This window comes from Mustela nigripes, chromosome 16, assembly GCF_022355385.1.
Source record: "Mustela nigripes isolate SB6536 chromosome 16, MUSNIG.SB6536, whole genome shotgun sequence".
NCBI lineage: Eukaryota > Metazoa > Chordata > Mammalia > Carnivora > Mustelidae > Mustela > Mustela nigripes.
The window spans coordinates 47,872,632-47,894,421 of NC_081572.1; the positions used below are offsets into that span (position 1 = coordinate 47,872,632).

Genomic DNA, 21,790 nt, shown 5'->3' on the forward strand with positions numbered 1-21,790 from the left:
GCAGAAAGCCTTACATGGGACCTCATGGCCAGGCCTTGTGGCTGTGGGGAGAAGGGCTGAGGTAAGTCACATAGCACTTACCTGTCCTGGCATCCAACCATCACTGAGAGGGAGATTCTGTGCACATCATGCCCAGTTTATGGATGAAAAAACTTGAGGCCGGTGGAGCACCTCACTGTGAGTTAGGGGCAAGGCCCAGCTCTGCCACAGCCCTCTCCCTTTTTCCCTTCTCTGCAGCCTGGGGAGAGGTACTTGTGGCAGACCCCAAGGGCCTTGGGCCGGGGTCTTCTTACCTGGGTCCCGTGGCCTGCTCCCTGCCTGCATGCCGCCTAATGGGGGTCCTGCGGATGGCCTCAGGAACATGGCCAGCCCAGCACAGCAGCTCGGTGTTGCAGGGAAGAGAGGCCCAGCCCACCACGCCGACCGCCTGGGGCCCCATGTATATTTAATGATGTCTATTATTCCTGTTTTGTCTCAGGAAAGGAGCCCGAGCAGCTGACAGAGGAGCCAGCAACAGCCTGGAAAGCAGGGCAGGGGGCCTGCTCCACACCCCAGCTGGACCTGAAGACCTCCAGGGGAGCCCTCGCTGTCTCCTGCCAGCCCAGTGCCTGGGAGCCCCATGAAACCTGTTATTCCCAAAAGGCCCACCTCCTCCAGGAAGCCTCCCCTGTGGCTGAGAAGCCTCAGCTGGAGTTGAAATCCCAGCTGCATGCTCACAAGCTGTGGAAGCCCAGGACATGCTGCTGCTCCTGGAGACCAGGCTGCTGGGACGGCCCCACACCCACTCTGGCAGGTAGAGGCTCAGTGACCACGTATTGCCCCTCCTTGGCCCCACACCAAGGCCCATCCACCCCCGCCTGCTGAGGTAACAGATGACAGACTTGGCTACCTTGCTCTCCCGGGGGAGCCTCCCTGCCACCCCAAAAGTCACAAGGACCTTCTGAGAATTCTCCCCACCTTGGCAGCCAGGCCTAGCCTTGGAAGGTGCCACATCTGGGGCCCACAGCCTCTGGCCCACACGCCAGTTCAGAGACCATGTTGGAGGTCCACCACACTCTCCTTTGCACCCCAGACTTGGGCCTGCTCTCCCACAGCCGGAACTCCATCCATACTCAGATCCCCAGGCTCGTGGCTGGCCCCGACCCAGCCTGGTGACAGAGTCCAGCCAACTGACAGAACTGTCCTCAGTCTGAACAGGGATTGTTTCCACTCTTTATTGTAGAAAGGAGAGCCAAGACCAAGGTCTTAGAGAAAAAGTACAGAAACCCAATGCCGAAGCTGCCACTCCTGGCGTCCGTGTAGGCCCTGGGTCGTGGGCTCTGGGCAGGGGTGGCCCCAGGAGGGCCATACATCAGGGCTCCTCAGGCTGTGGAGGGATGATGGAGCAGCCCTGGGGTGGGGCAGAGGGCTTGTCCTGGGAGACCCGCTCCTCAAGTGCCAGAGAGGATGGCGGGAGCTAAAGGCCCAAGGCGCCCCACCAGAAACAGAGCTTCCTGGGACCTGGGCAGGCTTGGCTCCGCGCCCTGGCACTGAGCGAGCCATCCGCATGAGGCCCTGTCGGTGCCTGAGGGTGCTGAGTGTAGGGCACAGGCCCAGGGTTCCAAACACAGAATCTCCATCCAAGGGGCCACTCTCATGGGAAATGCCACCAGACCAGCCCAAGTTCCCCAACCATGTCCCTCTGCCCCAACACACTACATCTGCCTACTGAAGAAACTTCCAGAAACAGTGGAGACTTGAGAGACCCCTTCCTGGGGTGTATGTATTTGCACGTTATTTCCTGTTTGGGCTTTGGTGTGTCCGGCTGGGTCTGACTCCCCGGGGAGACAGGGTGGGCAGGCAAGCGGCCCAGCAGGAGGCACTACTTCTTGACAATCTGGATGACGTCCTCGTGCTCCATGGTGTGGGTCAGGCCCACTCGCTGCGGGCTGTACTTGGTACTGGTGCCCTAGGCGGGGGACAGACAGAGGGACCACGTCAGCCTCTGTCCTGTGCAGGGCCAAGCCCGAAATAGCTATGACAGGAGGATGGCAGGTGTGGCGGTAGGTATGTTGGGGGGACAGGAATGCCAGAGTCTGAAGTGGGGGCCACAGCACTGGAAAACCACCTGCAGACAGGACAATGTCCCCAGGAGTCTGACCATCCCCGCATCCCAATGTGGGAGAGGCCAGCACAAGTCAGCATGCAGGCCCCCAAACCCGGACGCCAGGCAAAACAGCACAGATGCCATGCTCCTGCCCAACCCAGGGGCAATGCTGGGTATGACCCCACCCATCTCCAGCCCAGAGACTTACCCACACCAGCGCGTACTTAAACTGGCTGGCGAGTGACCGGTGAATGCGGTGGCACTGGAGGATGGGAGAGTAGGACAGTGAGAGGAGTCTGAACCCTAGCCCCCTGCACCTGGCCACACCCCCAAGCCCCAGCTGTGTGCTAAGCGGCAGCAGTTTCCCAGGCAGATGCTCAAGAGAGCAGTGGCCTTGTGGATACCACAGGATCAAGCCACACGCAGCAGGCTGCTCTGATGCTCCCACTTCCAGGCTGGCCTGAAAGCTGTGGTGCCCATTAGAAATGTTCTCAAAGCCTTATAAGACACCTGGATCTGGCTATCAGCAGCCTTCTGCTGGCCTTGCCTGAATGACAACCCCGGCAAATGCCCCTTCGGATGGGTGGGGGTGGTTTTCAGGACACCCCACCTCAGCCTGGAGTCACCACAGCTGGTCCTCGTCTCCTGGCCACAGCTGGGAGCTGGAGCCTCCCGCCCAGGACGTCATCCATCCCCACGCCTCAGGAATCCCAGAGTTCTTAAAGGAAGCTGGAAGCGGGCCTGGATGGCTCAGTCATTAAGGGTCTGCCTCTGGCTCAGGTCATGATCCCAGGGTCTTGGGATAGAGCCTGGCATCGGGCTCCCTGCTCAGTGGAGGGCCTGCTTCTCTCTCTCCCACTCCCCCTGCTTGTATTCCCTCTCTCACTGTTTCTGTCAAATAAATAAAATCTTAAAAAAAAAAAAAAAAAAAGGAAGCTAGAAGCAGGGGGCCTTGGAGGGGCAGCCAGCTCTTCCCAAGATCGGGGGCCCCCGGTTGCAGAGTAGAGCGGGGGCAGTGGAAGGGGGGCCAGAGGGAAGGCCATGTGGTGTTGCCTCACCTCCCACGTGCCTGCAAGCCTTATAAGTCCTGCTCAGAGCCCCGAGCCCTCAGCCCCGCTCCTGCGAGGATGCTGAGCCTGTAAGAGCATTTCCCACCTGCTCTGGGCCTCCGGTGTCTTTCTCTGTACTTGACCCTAGCAGTTAGGGACAATGAAGGTCATCCCAGGCCATCTTTTCTACTGGGGGAGAGATGGTGTTGTTTGATGATGGGGGGACTCCTGCACCCCTGCGCCCACCACACCTCTCACCACTGAGAGCCCAGCAAGGTGCTTGCTGCCTCGGGGGGCGGGGGGTACAGCCCGTGACCCTTTTGGAGGCAAAGCCTTCAACAGCTGTCACGGACTACACACTAGGGCTGGGTGTATCAAAGGCCCGGAGCCTGGGGGGTCAGTTACACCCTGGAGAGGAAACTGAGACACTGGGAGGCTGACCCAGGATGGAGGAACCAGGGTACGATCCTGCATCTGCCTGACTCCAATGTCTCCCTGGTTTCTCTACTTTGGGTCTCTGCCGTCAGCATCTGGGCAGGCTTCCTTGTATATACCTTGTGGCACTGGGACAGTTGGGTGTGCCGGGAGGGAGGCACCTGTGGGGAGGGCGAACAGTGGTCACTGAAGAGCACGCAGTGCTCTGGGGGACACAGTCCAGGCTCTGGAGTCGGCCCCGAAAGCCCCTCCCCACCCCACTGGGCGTTTTTCACCCTTGGGTCTAGCACCTCCTGCCTCTGACCCTCTGTGCAGCTGACGGCAAACAGCCAGCACTCCCCATATCTGCTCCTGCCTCTGGGCCTTTGTACCTGCTCTTCCCCCTGCCTAGAAAATCATTCTCCTGCTATCTCCCGCTTTCTTCCCGGGAGTGGCTGAAGTCCTACATCCTCCTGGGCAAGAAGCCAGGGCCTGAGAGGGTGGAGGTAAGTACCCACAGAAGGGGCAGGGTAACCCCACCGAGGGCCAGCACCCGGGGGGCCCCCCTGTACCAACAGCTGCTCGGTCCCCAGGACACACCTCACTCACAGGTTCTGAAACAGGCTTGTAGGGACAGGGACCTCCCCACGGAGCTCCTTATGAGTCATCTAAGGGATGTGGCTTCTGCCGGGCATGCTAGCCTTCAAGGCCGAGCCCCATACTTTTGTATCAGGGCCTCTAGCTGGAAGGGGCCTTGGGCTGGGCTTGCTGAATGAACGAATGCAGGAGCCCAGCCTGCAGGCCAGCCCACCACCTGACCACCATACAGATCCTGAGAAGAAATGAGCTAGATGGAAAACAAAACCCCTCAAAACCAAAGCCTGGCACATTGTTCCAGGCTCTTGGGCCCTCACCAGCTCTTACAGAGCCCATATGCTTTTGTAAGAGAGGGCGCAAGGTCACATTCAGGGACAGGTGACCTTTGGGCCTGCAACAAAACTCTAGATCCGGAATGCACCCTCCCCTTCGGAGCCCACAGGCTCAGCCTAGGGCCCCTCTGCCCCAGGACCTTTGTATACCTCACTCCTCTGCCTGGGAGGGCTTCCACCACCTCTAACTCTTCAAGGTCAGGTCCTCCCTGATCTACAGGCCCAATAAGGTCCCCTTCCCGGAGACCATCTGACCTGTCTGTGTAGACTCAGGGTCACTCCCCGTTCCCTTATTCTGTTGCACTCCCCCTTAGGTGTGACTTCTTGACTCTGGCATTGGGTGTTTGGCATCTGTTGCGCCCCAAGGACCCTGTTCTGGCTGGAACTAGGGCTGCTCTGTTTACTGTCAGTGTTCAGTAAATGTGTGTTGAATGCAAAAAGCATTCAGAGCTACTGGGGGGTGAAGTGGGAGCAGGGAGGGCTGTGGGGGGCTGACTGGGGGAGAGGAAGCTAAGAGGGGCTATGGGCAGGGAGGTGGTAACTCTGAGCCGTAGGCGGGCACTGGGGAAACACAACTTGGAGTTAACAATACAGAAATTCCCCAGGGCAGCAGCTCTCCATGGTGGAGCAGCCAAACAGAGGACTCTGAGAAAACAGGGACTCTGAGAGGCCTGCGGCGCGAGGATGTGACAGGATGGGGATGACCACTACTTCCTGGACCTTCCCAGTGCCTGGCCTGCTGCCGGGGACCTCATGCAACCGCACACCCTAGCCACCACCAGGGTGGGCAAAATATGCCTGCCTCTGGCGCAGCCTGCAGGCTCGCTATGCAGCTGGGAACGGTGGCTGGGAGGCGACCCCAGGTCTCATTCTGGGGCCTGCCCACGGCCACTCTGCTACCGCAGCTGGTGTCACTCAAGCCAGCAGAGGGCTGGGAGGGCCTTCGGCAAGACCTTGTAGGGGGCACAGTGACCTCCCTGACTCACTGTCTGGACATGACTCGGCAACTCACCACATGCTCCACGGAGGCCCCTTTCCGGAGGATGATGGCATCTGTGAAGTCTGGCCTCTCTGTGAAGGTAGACATTGGAGGTGGGGGTACAGGAAAGCAAGCACAGTTATGGCCCCAAGCTACTCTGTGGTTGCCTTCCATCAGGGGACAGAGGCCCTTCCAGCCCCCAGCCTTGGTTTAACCTTTCCCTCGCCATTTAGCACACCCTCCCTACAGGTCCTTGTGTGGTGCTCTGCAACCTTGACTTTAACACAGGAAATCAACATAAATCCACATCCAGGACTCAGGCAGCCTGCAACCCCATCAGACACAAGGGCCCTAACTAAGTCCAGTCACGGGGAGCATCTGGACAGCACTGGCAAGACGTGACAGCTGCTGGCGTCCAGTCAGGGGCAGCTGCAGCTCCTTCCTTGATGACAAGGTCAAGGCTACACAAACTGCCAGAACTCAGCTGCAAGGTCACAGGGTTTGAGAGGTGGTGGGGGTGGGGGAGACTCCACACGGTGAAGGATCCCCTGTATTCACGTGCCCCAAGTCCTGACCCAGAAGAGGCTGGGAGGGGGGTGATCACTGTAGCCCATGTGGAACCACAGGCCGGCCTCTAGCCACTCCCACCCCCCAACCCGGGGCATCCTCAGGACCAGCAGCCCCAGAAAGCAGCATATCTCAGCCATGGTCTCTAGCAGCCCAGGGCAGAGGGCAGTGCCAGCTGTGAGATGGGAGAAAAGCTGTGATCTGTACGGACCAGCTGAGTCAGGGGCACTGGGCAGAGCCTGGCAGCCCCATCGTGAGGGGGATTCAGCCCGTCTCCTGGGCTGCCCGCCACCACACTCACGTCCTCTCTTCTTGGTGTAGATGCAGGTCAGGGCCAGGTACTCCCAAAGCATCTCGAGCAAGTAGTCCAGGTTCAGCTTCATGCCGCAGCTGCCAGGGATGAAGGCAGCCAGTCAGAGCAGCCCCCATGGGCTCAGAGACCGGGGCTGCCTGCTTTCTCACTCGTGCAAATGACAACCTACACCGAGGCCAGTGCAGCCCATCTGGCACCCATGGGAACCAAGCCCGCAGATCTGACAGCAGCTTGACACTTCAGCTGCCGGCGCCTCTGGTCACAGCCATGGTCATGCCCAGGAGAGCTCAGCTGTTTCTCCTGGGGGTCTCCATGGCGCTCTGTGGAGAGCACACAGCAGCGCTGAGGGATGCAGGGCGCCTGGAGGGGGACTTCCCTCCTGACAGTTGCTGGGAGACTGGTGGCCACAGGACTGCCCGGTGGGGATTTCTGTGATGGGGCAGCCCCTGGCTTGATCGTTTGCAGACATGACCTTGAGCATGACATGTTGTGAGCACAGCAGGTGAAGGTGTGGTGTGAAGGTGACCTCACACCTTGAGGATGACATGTTCTCGGCAGCCCCTGAAGGGAGCCTGGGACACAGCAGGAGAGGAACTGAGCTGTCCTTCGGGAAGGATGCCCGCTCTCTGCTGCTCTTGGCAGTAGCTGGCAATGCCTAGCAGATGGTCCAGAACCCGTACCCATCATTTGCACCAGTCACCCCACTCAGTCTTTCAGCATCCTGCTCCCCATAAGCCTGTGAAGCTAGAGATTCTTGTCTGAGCTGGGCAGCTGGCAGAGCAGAGCCCCCAGGTCAGGCTGCCCAGAGGAGGGAACTGTAGGGGCAGTGAGGAGCGAACAAACAGCCCTCAGCCAAGGTGCAGGTAGCACCCCAAGACCCCCAACTCCAAGCAGGGCTGGGGGCCACGGCCAGGATGGCCCCGCCCACCCAAAGACTTCAGTTCCCTTTACCCTCCAGGCTACCACTGCTGGAAGCCCCGTCTTCCGGAGATCAGGAGGAGCTGGCTCACACCCGTGGGCTTTCTGAGGCCGGCCGTTGACTATGAGGCTCTGAGGCCTCAGTGATTATGAACCTTCTACATAGGTGGCACTATTTCCCTTCTGTTTTCTTAGCCAGAGCCCACCCCGCATCACCCACTCTGCCCAGGCCACTCCAGGGTAGAACCAGGTCAAAGCCGTTACTGAGTTGGGTCTCCTCAGCCCTGGGTGCACATAGAGGGCCTGTGTGGCCAAGGTGCCCGGGAGGCCTGACGAGCTCACATACACGAAGGACTAGGGGCAGCCGAGTGCTCACCTGATGACCACACTGTTGGGCTTCCGGGCCAGGCGGTCCACTTCCTCCATTGAGATCTGGTCGATTTTGTTATAAACCTGGGATCAAGACCAGGGAGGTAGGTGTTAGGGAGGGAAAGGAACAAAGAAGTGCAGGAAATGGGTCCTCGAATGCCTTGGCTCGGCCCATAGTTCCTACCTCTGCAAGCCGCAAGCCGCAGCAACACAGGGCTAGGGAGGCCAATGCCAGTGGCCTCCCTTCCCTGCTGCCTTGAGGATAGGGAAAGGCTGTGGGGGCCTGGGGCTGCTGCCGATGCCCAGAAGGGAAGGCTGGACTAGAGCCCGGGTGCCAAGCTAGATAGTCTGCAGGACTCACGCAGCTGCAAAGGCGGGGGGCGGGGGGGGAGCAACTCCAGGCCCCTCCCACTCCTCTGGACCGCCTGCCTCCCATGGGGGTCAGCCCTCCTGCACATGCGGGGGCGGGGGGGTGGCCTCACTTACATACAAGCACGGCATGTACACCCGGTTGCCCACGATCACGTCGATGAACTCGTCCGGGGAGCAGTCTTCTCGGAAAAGCACCTCCGCGTTGAAGATCTCTGAGGGGCTCAGGTTAAGGGCTACCAGTGCACCAGCAGCCCCTCAGGTCCCTGCATCGGAGGGGCCCAAACGGCCAGGCAAGCAACAGAGTGCTGAAAGGGACCTTGGAGCTCCTCTGCCTTGGAGGTTTTACAAGACAGTGAAGTGGGGGAGCACCCTCATGTTTTCAACAGAAACCAGAACATGTAAAGTTTAGTCGGTGGCTTCACTCGCCTGCCAGCTGAGAAGAAAAATGCACTTGCCAGAATGCTCAGTGGCAGCCCAGGCTTTAGGGCCACGAGTGCTGTCTGCAAGCACTGGCCTAACCCACCTGCCCCCATGCAGCACTCTCCTCCGGAGGCTTCCCTGCCTCTGCTTGCATACCTGCAGTGACAGAGGCCTCAACACCTTGCAGACAGCCTGTGCCATGGAAAGTTCTCCAAGTGCTGAGCTTCTCTGCCTCTGGGGCTCTGCCCTGTCCTCCAGGGTCCTCCAGACACTCACCTAGCCCTTGGTTCTCCCTGAGGCTTATCCAGGCTGTCCTCAGGGGCTGTTTCCCTCACCATGTCACCTTCCTTCCAGATGTGACTGGCTACCAGTCCCAGAACCCGCAGGGAGTAAGGAAGGCATTGCTGAGTGCATAGCTGTGGTCTGACCAGCCTGTAGCTTGGGGAGCATGGAGGCAAAGGGGATAGGAAGTGCTCCGTGTCACTGGGCTGCAGCCTTCCTGGCAGCTGCTCGGATGGCTCCAGGGCAGCTTGGGGTGTGGTGTGTCAGCATCCTGGACCACAAGGCGCCCGTCTCCCGCTGCCCCTCCTGTGCTGCTTTGGGAAAGGATACTGTACTCGTGCAGGATCAGCTGCACCAGCTTTTCCGAGCACTGGGTCAGTGTGACTGTCGAGTTGAAGGAGATGCCGCCGCCTTTCTTGGGCTGGAGAGGAGAAGGGGGAGTTGCTCATTGAGGGGCAGCGGTAATCGTCCCCATCTTGCCTGGGCCTGGCCTCCCAGTGAGAGGGGCCTCACCTTGAAGTAGATGTTGGGCCTGTGCTTGTTGAGGCGGATCCCCACAGACTCCAGTTCCTTCTCCAGCAGAGACCTGGCAGAGCCGCGGCAAACCTTCACCAGTGAAGCCGGGGGCAGGCTGGGCGGCTTCCGTGCTATATCGGAAGCCTCTGCCTACCCGGAGGGAGACCAGTGCCCTCTCACCCCCAATGAGGAACCCAGCAAGCCAAGGCTGCTGCCAGGCAGAGGTGTGCCCCTCAGTCAGCAGGTCAGGGTATGAACAAATCTGTGGCTTGGGGCCAGGCTCCTCATGGGTCTGGGCAGCAACTGAGGCACGTCGGCCTTGGTAGGTGGGGACCAGAGCCAGGACGGCCTGTGCCGGCGAGGGACCAGTGGTAGAGGCTTCTGCCAGCAGAGCACAGCCCTCAGTCTCCAGACGTCTACGTGCCAGACGCAAGCCTCTGCAAGAGGATGCTCCAGGCAGACCGCACGGGTTTAGCCTGTGGACAGGCCTGCCACTGCTCCCACGTGGGAGACGCCCAAGCACCCCCTGGGCCACCCATCATGAGTTCAGGGTCACAGCAGTTGGGCCACAGCATCCCATGAGCCCGCCCAGGGCCCTCCCCAGATCAGCCCACGCCCCGCACCAGCCTGCAGACCTCTGCACTTCTCCCTTGGTGGCATCCAGCATCATGATGACAACGTCTGCCGTCCGCGCCACAGCTATCACCTGCCGTCCGCGGCCTTTACCTGGATGGGTGGGAGAGACATGGTGACATGGTGACAGAGGCAGGCTGTGTGTGACCTGCACCCAGCCCACGGGGCCCCAGACTCTGGTCCTTTAGCATTCCTCCCTGGTCTCTGCCACGTTGCCGGCCCTGGGCTGGGATCTCCCGGGCCCTGTTCTTTGTTCCACGTGCTGTCTTACTCCCGGAGGCTTGTTGTAGAGAGAAGGCAATGTGACACTGCCACCCCCAGAGAAGTACCATTCTCCCCCTGTCCCTACCATGTGGCAGGCCTCCTGCCAAGTGCTTCATGAACATTTCTTCACTTAGTCCTCGAAACTATCGTGTACCGGCAGCGTTCTCACACCCATTTCACAGAGGAGAAAACGGAGACCTCGTTTAGAGATACTTGAGCACTTGCCCAAGATCACAAAGCTAGTGTGGTGTGAGGATTTTAACACATCTGCCCTTTCTGGAAACGGGTGCTATGACCCAGCCCCACTCTGAGGGCTGCAGAGCGGATCACACGAGACGCCACAGGAAGAGAAGCTGTGGGGACCGCCACTTTATAAGGACCAGACCCTGTGGCTACGAGGCCACCAGAGAAGCCAGGCACCTTGCCAAGGTCACAGCACTAGGATCTAGTACAGATTTCAGCCATGACTGGCCTCTCTCCTGAGAAAGAGGGGCTTGGGCCCAGTGATGTTCATGGGCCAGCTGCCTCCTGACACCATCCGCACACTGCCCCCCACTGTGGCCAGACCACCCCCAAACCCCACGACATAGAAGGACAGCAGGTTCCTGGGGGACCATCGCCACTCCCTCTGCCCCAATGCAAGCAGGCGGGACTTTGCCCTGATAGGACAGTGGGGTATGGGAGGGTGCAGGGCAGAGACGGCAAATGGACCCCCAGGGAGGAGGCCCCGCTGCCCAGCCATGCGGGGGCTGCAGACCCAGACAGGTGGGGGCCAACCCCAGCTCTGCCCCTGAGTGGCAGCCCCTTTCAGTTCAGGGCAGACCCTTTATCTGTCATCCCTGACACTTCTCCCAGCTACGAAAAGGAAATGGTGACAATTGCTAAGTCATAAGGCCAGCTGAGGACCGGGACAGCGGCCAGCACAGAGCCCGTCACTTGCCAGAGAACCGTCAGCTGGTTCCCATCTCTGTGAGGCTGCAGGCCACCCCACCACCACCAGAAGCCACGGGCATGTTCCCATCTCAGAACACAGAACCAAAACAACAAAGGCTCTAGGACGAGAAGCACAAGTGACAGGTGTCCACTCCTTGTAGGGGTTCCTGCAGGGCTACACTGGAGCCCGTGGAGTGAAAGAGTGAATTCAAACCCATCAGGTGAGCTATGTGATCTTGGGAAAGTCACTTCACCCCACGGGGTCTCGGTTTCCTTGGCTTTAAAACGCGGCCAGCCAGGATGAGATGAAGCCAAAGCGGTGTGGGCGGCTGTAAGCCTCCCCCAACCCATCAGGCCCTGCAGCCACATCCGATTTTAACAATGAGGTCAGGACACTCAACAGGCTCTGGAAGAGGATGGGCTGGGGTGTCGAGGTCCACCCTGTCTCCCCCCCGCCTGTCCCCACCTCCTACCTTGTGCTGCACCCTCGATGATCCCAGGAAGGTCCAGGAGCTGGATATTGGCTCCTTTATACTGTATTGGGGAAGAGAAGACGGTCAGGGAAGGAGTCCCTGCAGGAAGGGCCTGCCTGATCCCAGGACCCCGGCCTTGTCACCACCCCAGTCCGGCACAGACGCTATCGCACAAGCTGAGGAGCCGCCAGGGAGGGGCTCTCCAGTGACAGTAAGAGCAGTGCACAGAAATGTCCCTGCACTGCGGAGGTTCCAAGCCCCGGGACCCCAGTGGCCCCAGACTCTGAAGCTTCGCGGGAGCCAGAGGGATCCGGCCAGCTGGGAACAAGGGACCCAAGCTGGGGCAGTGTGGGATGTGGAGCACGACGGGTACCGGTGAGCTCCCAGTGCTTGAGGGCAAGGCAGCTCAGTTCAGTCTTCCCCCTCCCCACGGACAACCCACACCCCATGACACCCATCTACACCCCTGCAAACCCGAGCACACACACTTTCCCCTTCCGGAACCAAGCATGCCCCAACTTACTTCAATGACCCCAGGGATGCATGTCAGGGTGGTGAATTCATAGGACGCGGCTTCGCTGGCTGTGGAGGTCATTAGACTCAAGAAGGTGGACTAGGAGGAAAAGAAGGTCGTTGTAGTGAGAAGTCTTGTCCCAGCCTCCTGAGAGGATCCCCATGGGCCGGGTGCTTGCTGGACACAGGCAGCCCAGACTCCCTCCTCAGCTTCAGCCTCAACGGCTGGAAATGTCACCTCTGGCCCTGCCCAGGGCGGGTGGGGCACCAGAAGGCACCCCCTTCTTTGGAGGCCTCAAGGCCTGTCTCACATGGCCAGAGGGAACCGGTTCCTAAATCGGAGTCCTCTGCCTCGCTCCACCAAACCCGCAGCCCTTCCTGGGCCCCAGAGAACTTCAAGCAGGCAACAGCCCCTAGCACTCAGAGCGCTGCTCACCCAGGGAGGGGTGAGATGTGCAAGGGGACAGACGTGGTCTGAGACAGAGCCAGATGGCAGGTTAAGGTGTTGCCAGACAGGAAGGGTCTGGCAACACCTTTTGAGGGGTGAGCTGGGAAGGGTCTGGATAGGAATGCTTGTGCCACGGTTCATTGTGAGACTAGAGCCGTGGCTTGGCTGGGAGTTAAGAGAGACCAGGCTCCCCCCGGGGAAGAAACTTCTTCCTCTGAGCTTCTGAGGCCTTCATATGCATGCTGGCCATCTGCTCGATCCCCACCTTGGGGGGCTGCATGGGGTGGAAGGAGATAAGGCACAAGGTGTGCCGAGCCCAGAGTGTGGTGAGGCCACAGCAATGGGTGCAGTGGGCCAGAGGGCCAACAAAGCAGTGGGCAGAGCCAGAGGGGAAGAAACCCAGCCCGGGCCCCCTGGCCCCAGCCTAGTCAGCAGGGCACCAGGAACAGAGCCCGAGACACAGCTGTGACTGGGCCACGTGGACCCTGCCTCTCAGGCAACCAGGAAGGCTGGGGGCACATCCCACTCATATACCCTCACACCTTGAAGGAAACCTTGGCCTCAAATCCAGACACTCTCCGTCCTGGGGGCCTCTTAGAAATCTAAGGACAGATAAAAACCTGGTGGGGCAGACGAGTATGGGTAAGTGGGGTGACCCTGAGAGCAAGGGCTGCCGAAACACTGAGTGACCATTGCTGGAGGCCAACAGGAGGGCACTCTGACCCTGTCTGGTCTCTACGGGGGGGAGGCCTGGGCCCTCCCCTGGTGGGAAAGCCCCAGTCCCCAGCAGGGTGGTAGGATCCGGCCACAGGGCCAGACCCTCAAGGGCACACTTGGTAAACAAAGCTCTTTCCCCAGCTTGGGCTTGGAAAAGAAGTCCTTGGCAGGTTGGAAGTAAAATCAAGACCAGGTGAAAATTGATGGAGTCCACCACAACACTTGAAGAATTAAAGCTTAAAAACAGTTACTGGTCACCCTGCGGGACAGCTCTAACCCCAACATCTTGCTGGTCATTTAACAGCAGCACATATGCACTTGTCCTGCCTTTCCAGGAACTTTTTCAGGCAAACCAAAGAGCTGACCCCGATGAGAGAAAGCGCTACTCCCCAGAGGAACATCAGCTAATTAGTGAGGAAGGAGGAAGACAACTGGAAAATTGACATTTTACCACGGCTAACAAACCTCCTAGGCAAGGACAATTCACTAGGTCACTAGGGGGATGCTGACAGGGACTGACTGCCGCACACCACTGCGGCAGCACCTTGCAGCGGACTTCCCAGTTACCTGGACTTGAGGGGACACTGACGCAACCACTCAGAAGGGACACAGGGCATGCCTCCCCCTAAGCCATTCTGGAAATGCAACCAGGGGTTTTTCTTTGGCATGGTACAAAATGAGGTCTGCCCCATCTCCTATGCAGAATCTGGCCACAAGTCCCGGGTCTCCACCTGACTCTCGGCTCCCAGGAAATACAAGAGACAGACGAGCTGGCTAAAGCACACCACGGGGAAGCAAGTGGACACCTCCCGAGCGTGGACTCTCTGCAGGGCCGCTATCTGGTCTCTTTAGAGCTAGGGTCTGGGCAAAAGGGACCGTTCCAGAGTAGAGCAGGCAGAGGCATGACACCTACAGGGGCCACATGCGGTCCTAGAATGGACCTTGGTTGGGACAGAGCAGCCTCAAAGGTCACTTGGGGGTCAGTGTTGAAATCAGAGTGTGGTCCCGGCGTTAGATCACTCCTAAATTACTGTTCGTTTTGTTTGGTGTGATAGCTCATGGCTACGTAGGAAAATATCCTTATTCTTTAGGGACACAGGCTTAAATATTTGGGGGCAAAAGGTCAGGAAGCATACTGTCTGTATTTTATTCTCAAATGGGTCAGTCGAAACAAAGAAAACCGCAAACGCCCACACAGACACAAATCCGAAGGGACGGAGCAATATGGTGAAATGGACAGACTCAGAGAACGGGTGCGCTATACTCTGCCTTAACCTCTTCCACGTGTTTGGAAATTTCTAGTACACAGAAGAAAATGAGAAATGGCCAAAGAGACAGAGAGGGATCCGGACACCCCGCCAGGACTGAAGACCATGAGGGTGTTCAGCCGGCAGAGGGCACACGTGGGGGCGGTCCCAGCTCTCCAGAGGGCCCCCCCTCCCAGAGGGGGCATCAGCAACTTTTGAGCTGCGGCAGCAGGAGGCCTCTGCACTGCTCTGTGCCTAGCTTCTGTCTAGTTGAGGGGTCATAAGCACCCCAATACTACTACGGGGATCCGAGCCCCGGTGGGGAAGCTGCGTGTCAGACGGCACACTCAGGTTTGATGCTAAGCATTGCAAGGCGTCGCCTGGGGAAACAGCTAACGACCCAGAGGAGAAGGAGCCACGGAGGGCAGTGGCTCATGTCCAGTGCCTGGCGTCACTTCCACCTCCAGCAACGTTCCCCTTCTCATCCCACCTGGCTTTGATGGTAACCAAAACAATGCGGTGTCCTGAGCCCACATGGATGGAGGACAAGGGGGCAGTGCACACAGCACCCGCCCACCACCAGTACTGATGATAAAGTCCACCCAGGACAGGAGCGCTCCCGAAGAGTCAGAGGCACTTACGATCCCCCAGGAAGGAAGCCTGCAGACCTCAACGCCGAGTGTGGTCTTCCTCTACCCTGTCCGTGGCCTGGCCCACAGCCCCACGCTGACACAGCTCCCCATGTGGGTATCCGTGAGCGGGTGCTCGGAGACATTCCCAACTGTCCCCACCTGGAGTCAGTCAGTGCTGCATTGGAGGATAAACGGCAGCACTGATAGGTGTTTTTAAAACCCTCCACCTCAAGCCCCTGGGCGGCCTTGGAGGAACGCGTCCTGCAGAAACACCAGCTCTAGGATGCGATCAGCACGCGAGGGAAGGAGCGGACTGTGAGGAAGCTCTAGGCACAGTGGGGGCTTCTGGGCAGCCCTTACGGGGTGAGGGAACTCTATTGCAGGAATGGGACAGATAGCCATGGAGAAGTGGACATGTCAGTGGCCAGAGGAGCCCTAATCCCACCTTGTGTGTGTGTGTGTGTGTGGACAGAGCGCAGACCAATCCCCACCTCCTGTGATATACACATCCATGATCCAGGCAGAGGGGAAAATAAAACCAAACCCGTATAAAGCACAGCTACCCAGCTCAGCAGGCAGCAAGCACTCAAATGACGGTAGCTGTTATCGGCTTCCCCTCGTGCGTGGCATAGAGGCACAGGCTTAACACCTTCTAGCTGAATTGGTTTAAAAGCTGCTCCACCAGCACCTGTCCAAGCCACCTGGTCATTGTTCCCTCAGCCTGTATCTGGCGGCCTCTTCACTGGACAGAACGATCTCGGTTGCTCCCGCATCACCAGGGCCCGGCCCAGAGCCTGGCCCAGGGTGCGCGCTCAGTAAATGTTTGTACGTGATGGATGGGTCTGACACTGAGCAGAAACACTCCTTCCAGAAACAGGAAACGATGGTCGCTATGGCAGGATGACAAAGGGGTGGGACCGGATCCTGGGGGACGCTGGGTCTTCTCGGTCCCTGGAGCTAATTCAGAAAGGCAGCAAGAGAAGGCGCTGGACAGTCGTGTCTGGAAGACAACCTGCTTCCTCCCCAAGGCCCATGCTGACCATCACTGACCTTACCCACAGAGGGAAATCCAATCAGTGCCACGCGGGCGTCACCCGACTTCATGACATCAAAACCCTCTCCTTTGGATGAGGCCGATTTGGACGGTTCCAGAAGCTGAGCCCGATACTTGGCGAGTTTTGCTTTCAGCAGACCCAGGTGATACTCAGTGGCTAAAGGACGTAAAGCAAGACGGAAGTTAAGTATCCAGGGTCTCCAATCCCCATGGGTAGGTGTGCCCCCATATACAGCCAAATGCTGGCTGGAAACATCAAGAACCAGATGGCGGGGGCACCTGGGTGGTGGGTGGGTTAAGCCTCTGCCCTCGGCTCAGGTCATGATCTCAGGGTCCTGGGATCAAGCCCTGCATCGGGCTCTCTGCTCAGCAGGGAGTCCGCTTCCCCCTCTCTCTCTGCCTGCCTCTCTGCCTACTTGTGATCTCTATCTGTCAAATAAATAAATAAAACCTTTAAAAAAAAAAAAAAAGAACCAGATCAGGGAAGAAAACACCCTCTGCTTAACAGGTCCACTTAGCCTCTCTCTCACTTCATTTAGGATAGAAGCTAGTCTCCTTATCGAGACCACAGGACCACAAGTCAGTGGTTCTCAACCCGTGCAGCAGCACTCCCTGGGGGAGTCTGGGGAATGGGATGTTTTCTGTTGTCGGTGTGATGGTGAAGTCCCCAACAGCATTCATCAGGCAAGGACCAGGGAAGCCCGCAGCCCTACAAAGTGTGAGTCAGTCTGGCACAGCTATCAATCGTCCCATGTTCCATATGACTTTTCACAGCCCTAAGACATTTGCAGAGGAAAAACCTGGGGCCTAGAGCCTTTTGTTTCACATAGCAACACAGGACTGTTTTTTTTAACGGTGTGAATAAACACTGAAATTTCCAGGAATATGACTTCTGTGCATGTTAAGGAAAGACTCTAGCATGTGCTGTTGGAAACTTTACCTGGAGGTGCTCACCATCTGGGGATCCCAGGCCTCTTGTAGGGTGCCTAAGTCACCAGCACAATACACTGAGCACTGGGCTGCGTTGCGGCCGGCACATGCCCTGTGATGCTGCCCAGAGGTGTGAACACCTCACGCCTTCATTGTAACATCACTGTGTCTGGGCCATGCCCCAACATGTAAATACTGAAATCAACACTATTTTAATTATGCCTTCTTTTTTCTCCTCCTTTGTATTATGATTAGGGCATTACACTGATTTTTCTCAAATTCTGAGCATACAAAAGTTACAGTATCCAAGAGGAGCTGCATTTCCTGATGGTAAAGGAGGTGTTACCAAATCCTCACTACAAGAGTGGACTGGGGCTAGGTAACGTGGTCCCTCACTATTTCTCCAACACCCCTTTCCACTCTCTTGTATGTACTGCGTTCCAGCCACAGTGGCTTTCTTGTTTCTTCAGGACAAGCTGACACTATTTGTGCCCCAGGACCTTTGCATTTGCTATTCCTTCTATTGCAACTTTATCTTCCCAGGGCTGGCTCCTTCTCGACATTCGAGGCTCAGCTCAAATGGCATTTCTTCAAAGAGGCCTCCCCTCCCCAGCCAGAGGGGGCGGTGGGCAATGTCACACCCACCCTGCCATTCCAGGCTACATAACTTTGGAAAAGTTACTTAATCTTCTTGTGTATCGGTGTCTCAATCTGCAAAGCAGGATGTTATCAGGAGAAACCACACCACTGGACTTTTGTTAAGCCTTAGAGAAAGCACTAAGAACAATGACTAGCACACATAAGCACCCCGTAATCACTGGTTGTCATTATGATCTATGGTAACCCCCACCCTTCCTCTGGCCCCTCTTGGCTTCATGATCCTGTTTATTGTCTTCATGGCTCTGATCACTATTCGATACTATCTTGTTTTTTTTACTTCCCTCACTCAAATGGGGCAGGATCTCCGCTTCCAGTGGCACAGGGCACGTACTCAGGAAATGTCTAACACGGGAAGGAGTGAATTGGTGGCAGTAAGAAGTGGTCAAGTATGGGTTCCGCAAGCGTCAGGTTCATCTGATCCTTCTTGTCATCCCAGCTCATAAGACTCTGAGCCCCTCTGAAAGGAAGGACTAGGTCTTAATCCTTAAATAATCTTTACATCCCCTTCCCCATCGCCAAAGCCTCCCTATTACTTTCCTTGATCCTTGTAGATGCTACTCCACAGGGCAGCCAGTGGGAGCTTTTAAAACAGAAATCAGGGAACACCTGGATGGCTCAGTGCATTGAGCATCTGCCTTTGGCTCAAGTCATGATCCCAGGGTCATAGAATCGAGTCCCGAATTGGGCTCCCTGCTCAGCGGGGAGTCTGCTTCTCCCTCTCCCCTGCTTGCTGCTCCCCCTCACTCTCTCTCTCTCAAATAAATAAATAAATAAAACTGAAATCGGACTATGTTTCTCTGTTGCTTACACCCTCCACTAGCTCCCGCTGCCTGAGAAAACAACTGCCACCTTCCCATGACATACACGGCCCTACATGATTGGCTCTTTCCTTTCTCATCACTGCACTCCAGCCCCAGACCTTCAGATCCCTGTCCAAGCCAAGTCTGTTCCTGCCTCAGTGATATTCATTCCTTTGCCAGGAACAGTCTTGCCCCCAATCTTTGCATGGCTGGTTCCTTCTCATTCTGGTCTCAGCTCAGATGTCCCCAACTCATAGAGGTCTTCTCTGATCACTCTACTTTAGCAGGCCCAGCTCCCAAGTCCCACACTCTTGCTCTATCAGCCTCGTTTGTCATCACAGCATTTATGGCTGGCTGAAATGATCTTGTTTATTTGGTTATTCATTTAAAGACTATCCACTGGAAGGTCAGATCCAGGAGGGCAAGGATGTGCCTGCTGTGTTCAAGCCTAGCACATAGTAAGAGCCTGGGGAAGATTTACATAATGAACGAAGCCCCCCAACTTCTCAGCCTCCACAACTGCACAGAGCCAGGGAAAGACAGACACTGACGCTAGCTACCTAGTATTCCCCACCTCCTGCCTCTGCAACCCCACAGCAGGACTGCTTGGGCACGGGGCCTCACCCACCCTGGCCAATTGCCTCTCCCATTATTCCAGCCCCTCCTTCTGATCTAGATTGTACTAAATCTAGAACTGCCCCCAGGAACACACCATGCTCATGGACTGCCATGCTGTTGCCTCAGCAGTGCCCCTCACCGGGGGTACCTTCCCCTTAACCAGTTCAAGTCCCACCTCCTCTTGGAAGCCTTCTTGGGTGTCATCATTTGTTTCTCCCCACTGCTCTTCTCCTGCGATCGCCTCCAGCCCTTACAATCTGAACTCCACATTTGATCTTTTATTACATGCTATTGATGTTAAGGGGTAACTTTAAATACGTAGTGCTTACCATGTGCCTAGTACTTTGCATACACTATCTAGTTTAATTGAGCTGTGAGCTAAGATGAGAGGGGGTTATGATCCCCATTTGCAGATGAGGACACTGAGGCTCAAAGAGGCGAAGTGACTTTCCAAGCTTTCACAGGAGGTACGGGTGGCGCTGGAGTTCAAACCCAGGTCCGCCAGGCTTGAGTCTTGATGGCCTCCGTTCCCGAGACGCTGGGTGAGGCTGTACCCGTGAAAGGTCTCCTCCTGGGCTTTTCAGTACAAAAGGGGAGAGCATCGACTCCCCAGGCCCAGCCGCCAGGAGACCCGGGTTTGAAGCCCGACCATGCCTCTCTCTGGGTCAGACGCTGGCTGCGGGCTGCGATTTCTCTACCCGGTCGCCTGCTCTGGCACCGAGCCGATCTCACAGCGATCGTCTGCAATCAGACCAGCGCGCTGGGACCCGGATCCCGCCCGGTCCTGCCTGCCTCGGGTGCGCTGGGAGACCTGGTCACGGCTCTGGCACTTCTCTGCTGCCTTCGAGCCCGCTTCAGCTCTATCGCTGGAGTTGTTCCCCCATTTTACAGACAGGAAAACTGAGGCGGGCAGAAAGGAAGGCTCTGCCAGGCCGGCCCTCACCCTTGTTCTTCTGCGTCCGAGCGATCTCCTTCTCGATCTCGGAGATCTTTTCCAGGATCCCCATGGTGGCAGATGAACCCGGCGCACCGACACACACGGCAGCGGAACCGGGAATTCCGCCCTCTCGGCGGCGGCAGAACTGCGTGCGCCCGGAAGCCCACGGCGAACAGCGTCCTCGTGCGCCCGGCGCTCCGGGATTCAGGGTCCGGACGGACGACGTCGAGCGCAGTGCCAGACACTATTGGTTCCGCCCGCTGCGCCGGCGGGGCGGTGGACCCGCGATGGGCCGGGGCGGGGCCGAGACGGGCTGGGGCGGGGCCAGGACGGCCCGGGGAGGGGCGGGGCCAAGCTGTTCGCGGCCAGGGCTGTGATGAGCACGAGCAGAGCTTAGGAGACAGAGAAGTAAATTTGGGTGATGAACCTTGAACTTAAGGTTCCAAGCACAGCTGACTCCGCTGGTGTCAAGAAGCGCCAAGTTGAAAGCCTGGTGGCTCTCATTTTGTGTAGAGGTTGACAGCGGATCTTCATTACCCCATAAACGAAGTGTTCCAATTTTGCCTTACCCCCTATCATCATGCCTCCCAAGATATGATGCGTTATAAAGTAGACAGCATCTCCTACTGGAATTCTTGCCAAAAAATGCTCTGAGTTCAGACACGAGGAAACATCAGACAAATCTAGAAAGTGGTACATTTTGTAAGTGGCCTGGGCTCTTCACCATTGCCAATGATGGGAAGGTGCTTTGGGAGGCGGGACAGTGGGGTCGTTCTAGATGAAAAGATATTAAATATAATGTGTAGACTTCGCCTAGAATCTGGTAACATTTTAAAAGCAGCTATAAAAAGACATTTTTAAGACAACTGAGGAAAATTTTACTTTGGATAGGATGTTAGATATTATGGCATCATTGCTAATTTTCTTGGGGATGATTGTGTAGAAAAAGGTCTTTATTCTCAGCAGACGTACCCAGTGGCATTGAGGGATTGTCTTAGTCTTCTTAGGCTGCCATAACAAAATACCACACATGGATGGCTTGAACAACAGAATTTCGTTTTCCTCACAGCTCTGGAGGCTGGAAGTCGGAGGTTGGGGTGTGGTATGGCTGGGTTCTTGGTGAGAGCCCTATTCTTAAACTGCAGACAGTCGCCCTCTCCCTGTGTCCTTGCATGGCTTTTACCCAGTACATGTACACAGGGAAAGAGAGAGAAAGAGCTTTCTGGTGTCTGTTCTTTTAATTATTATTATTATTTTTATTTGTATTTGAGAGAGAGAGCATGAGTAGGGGGCAAGTCAGATGAAGGAGGAGAAGCAGACTTCCCTGCTGAGCAGGGAGCCAGATGTGGGGCTCAATCCCAGGACCCTGGCACCATGACATGAGCTAAAGGCAAAGCTTAACCGGCTGAGCCACCCAGACATCCCTCTGGTGTCTGTTCTTATAATGCCACTGATTCCATTGTGATCTCATCTGGCCCTAATAACTTTCCAAAGACAAATCTCCAAGTAACATCACACTGGGGGCATAGGGTTTCAACATATGAATCAGGGGGACAAGAACATTCAGTCCATATCAGGGCTAAAGGACATGATGTTTGTATCCTACTTTAAGATGTTCCAAACACGTATGCATTTAAAGAAAGCATGCTAAAGTGGTCATATGTTAACAGTATGTCAATATGTTATATACTGTATGATATGTACAGTTGAAAGTATA

General features: G+C 56.7%; 1 protein-coding gene across 2 annotated transcripts; it reads right to left on the minus strand.

Annotated features, from left to right (window-relative positions):
* Positions 1 to 1,194: 1,194 nt before the first annotated feature.
* Positions 1,195 to 20,257, minus strand: DRG2 (developmentally regulated GTP binding protein 2). Of its 2 annotated transcripts, XM_059378409.1 has the most exons (13): positions 20,080 to 20,257; positions 16,125 to 16,285; positions 12,041 to 12,130; positions 11,518 to 11,578; positions 9,850 to 9,940; positions 9,212 to 9,284; positions 9,029 to 9,119; positions 8,111 to 8,208; positions 7,632 to 7,708; positions 6,326 to 6,414; positions 5,491 to 5,549; positions 2,295 to 2,348; positions 1,195 to 1,948 (listed from the first exon to the last, which is right to left on the minus strand). In XM_059378409.1, exons 1-13 carry the CDS (start codon positions 20,141 to 20,143, stop codon positions 1,862 to 1,864), a joined length of 1,095 nt encoding a protein of 364 aa, XP_059234392.1. In that variant the 5' UTR covers positions 20,144 to 20,257; the 3' UTR covers positions 1,195 to 1,861. The 2 variants fall into 2 exon arrangements, with proteins under 2 accessions (XP_059234392.1, XP_059234394.1); XM_059378411.1 differs by lacking the exon at positions 20,080 to 20,257 and having other exon boundaries at positions 16,130 to 16,204.
* Positions 20,258 to 21,790: the final 1,533 nt, after the last annotated feature.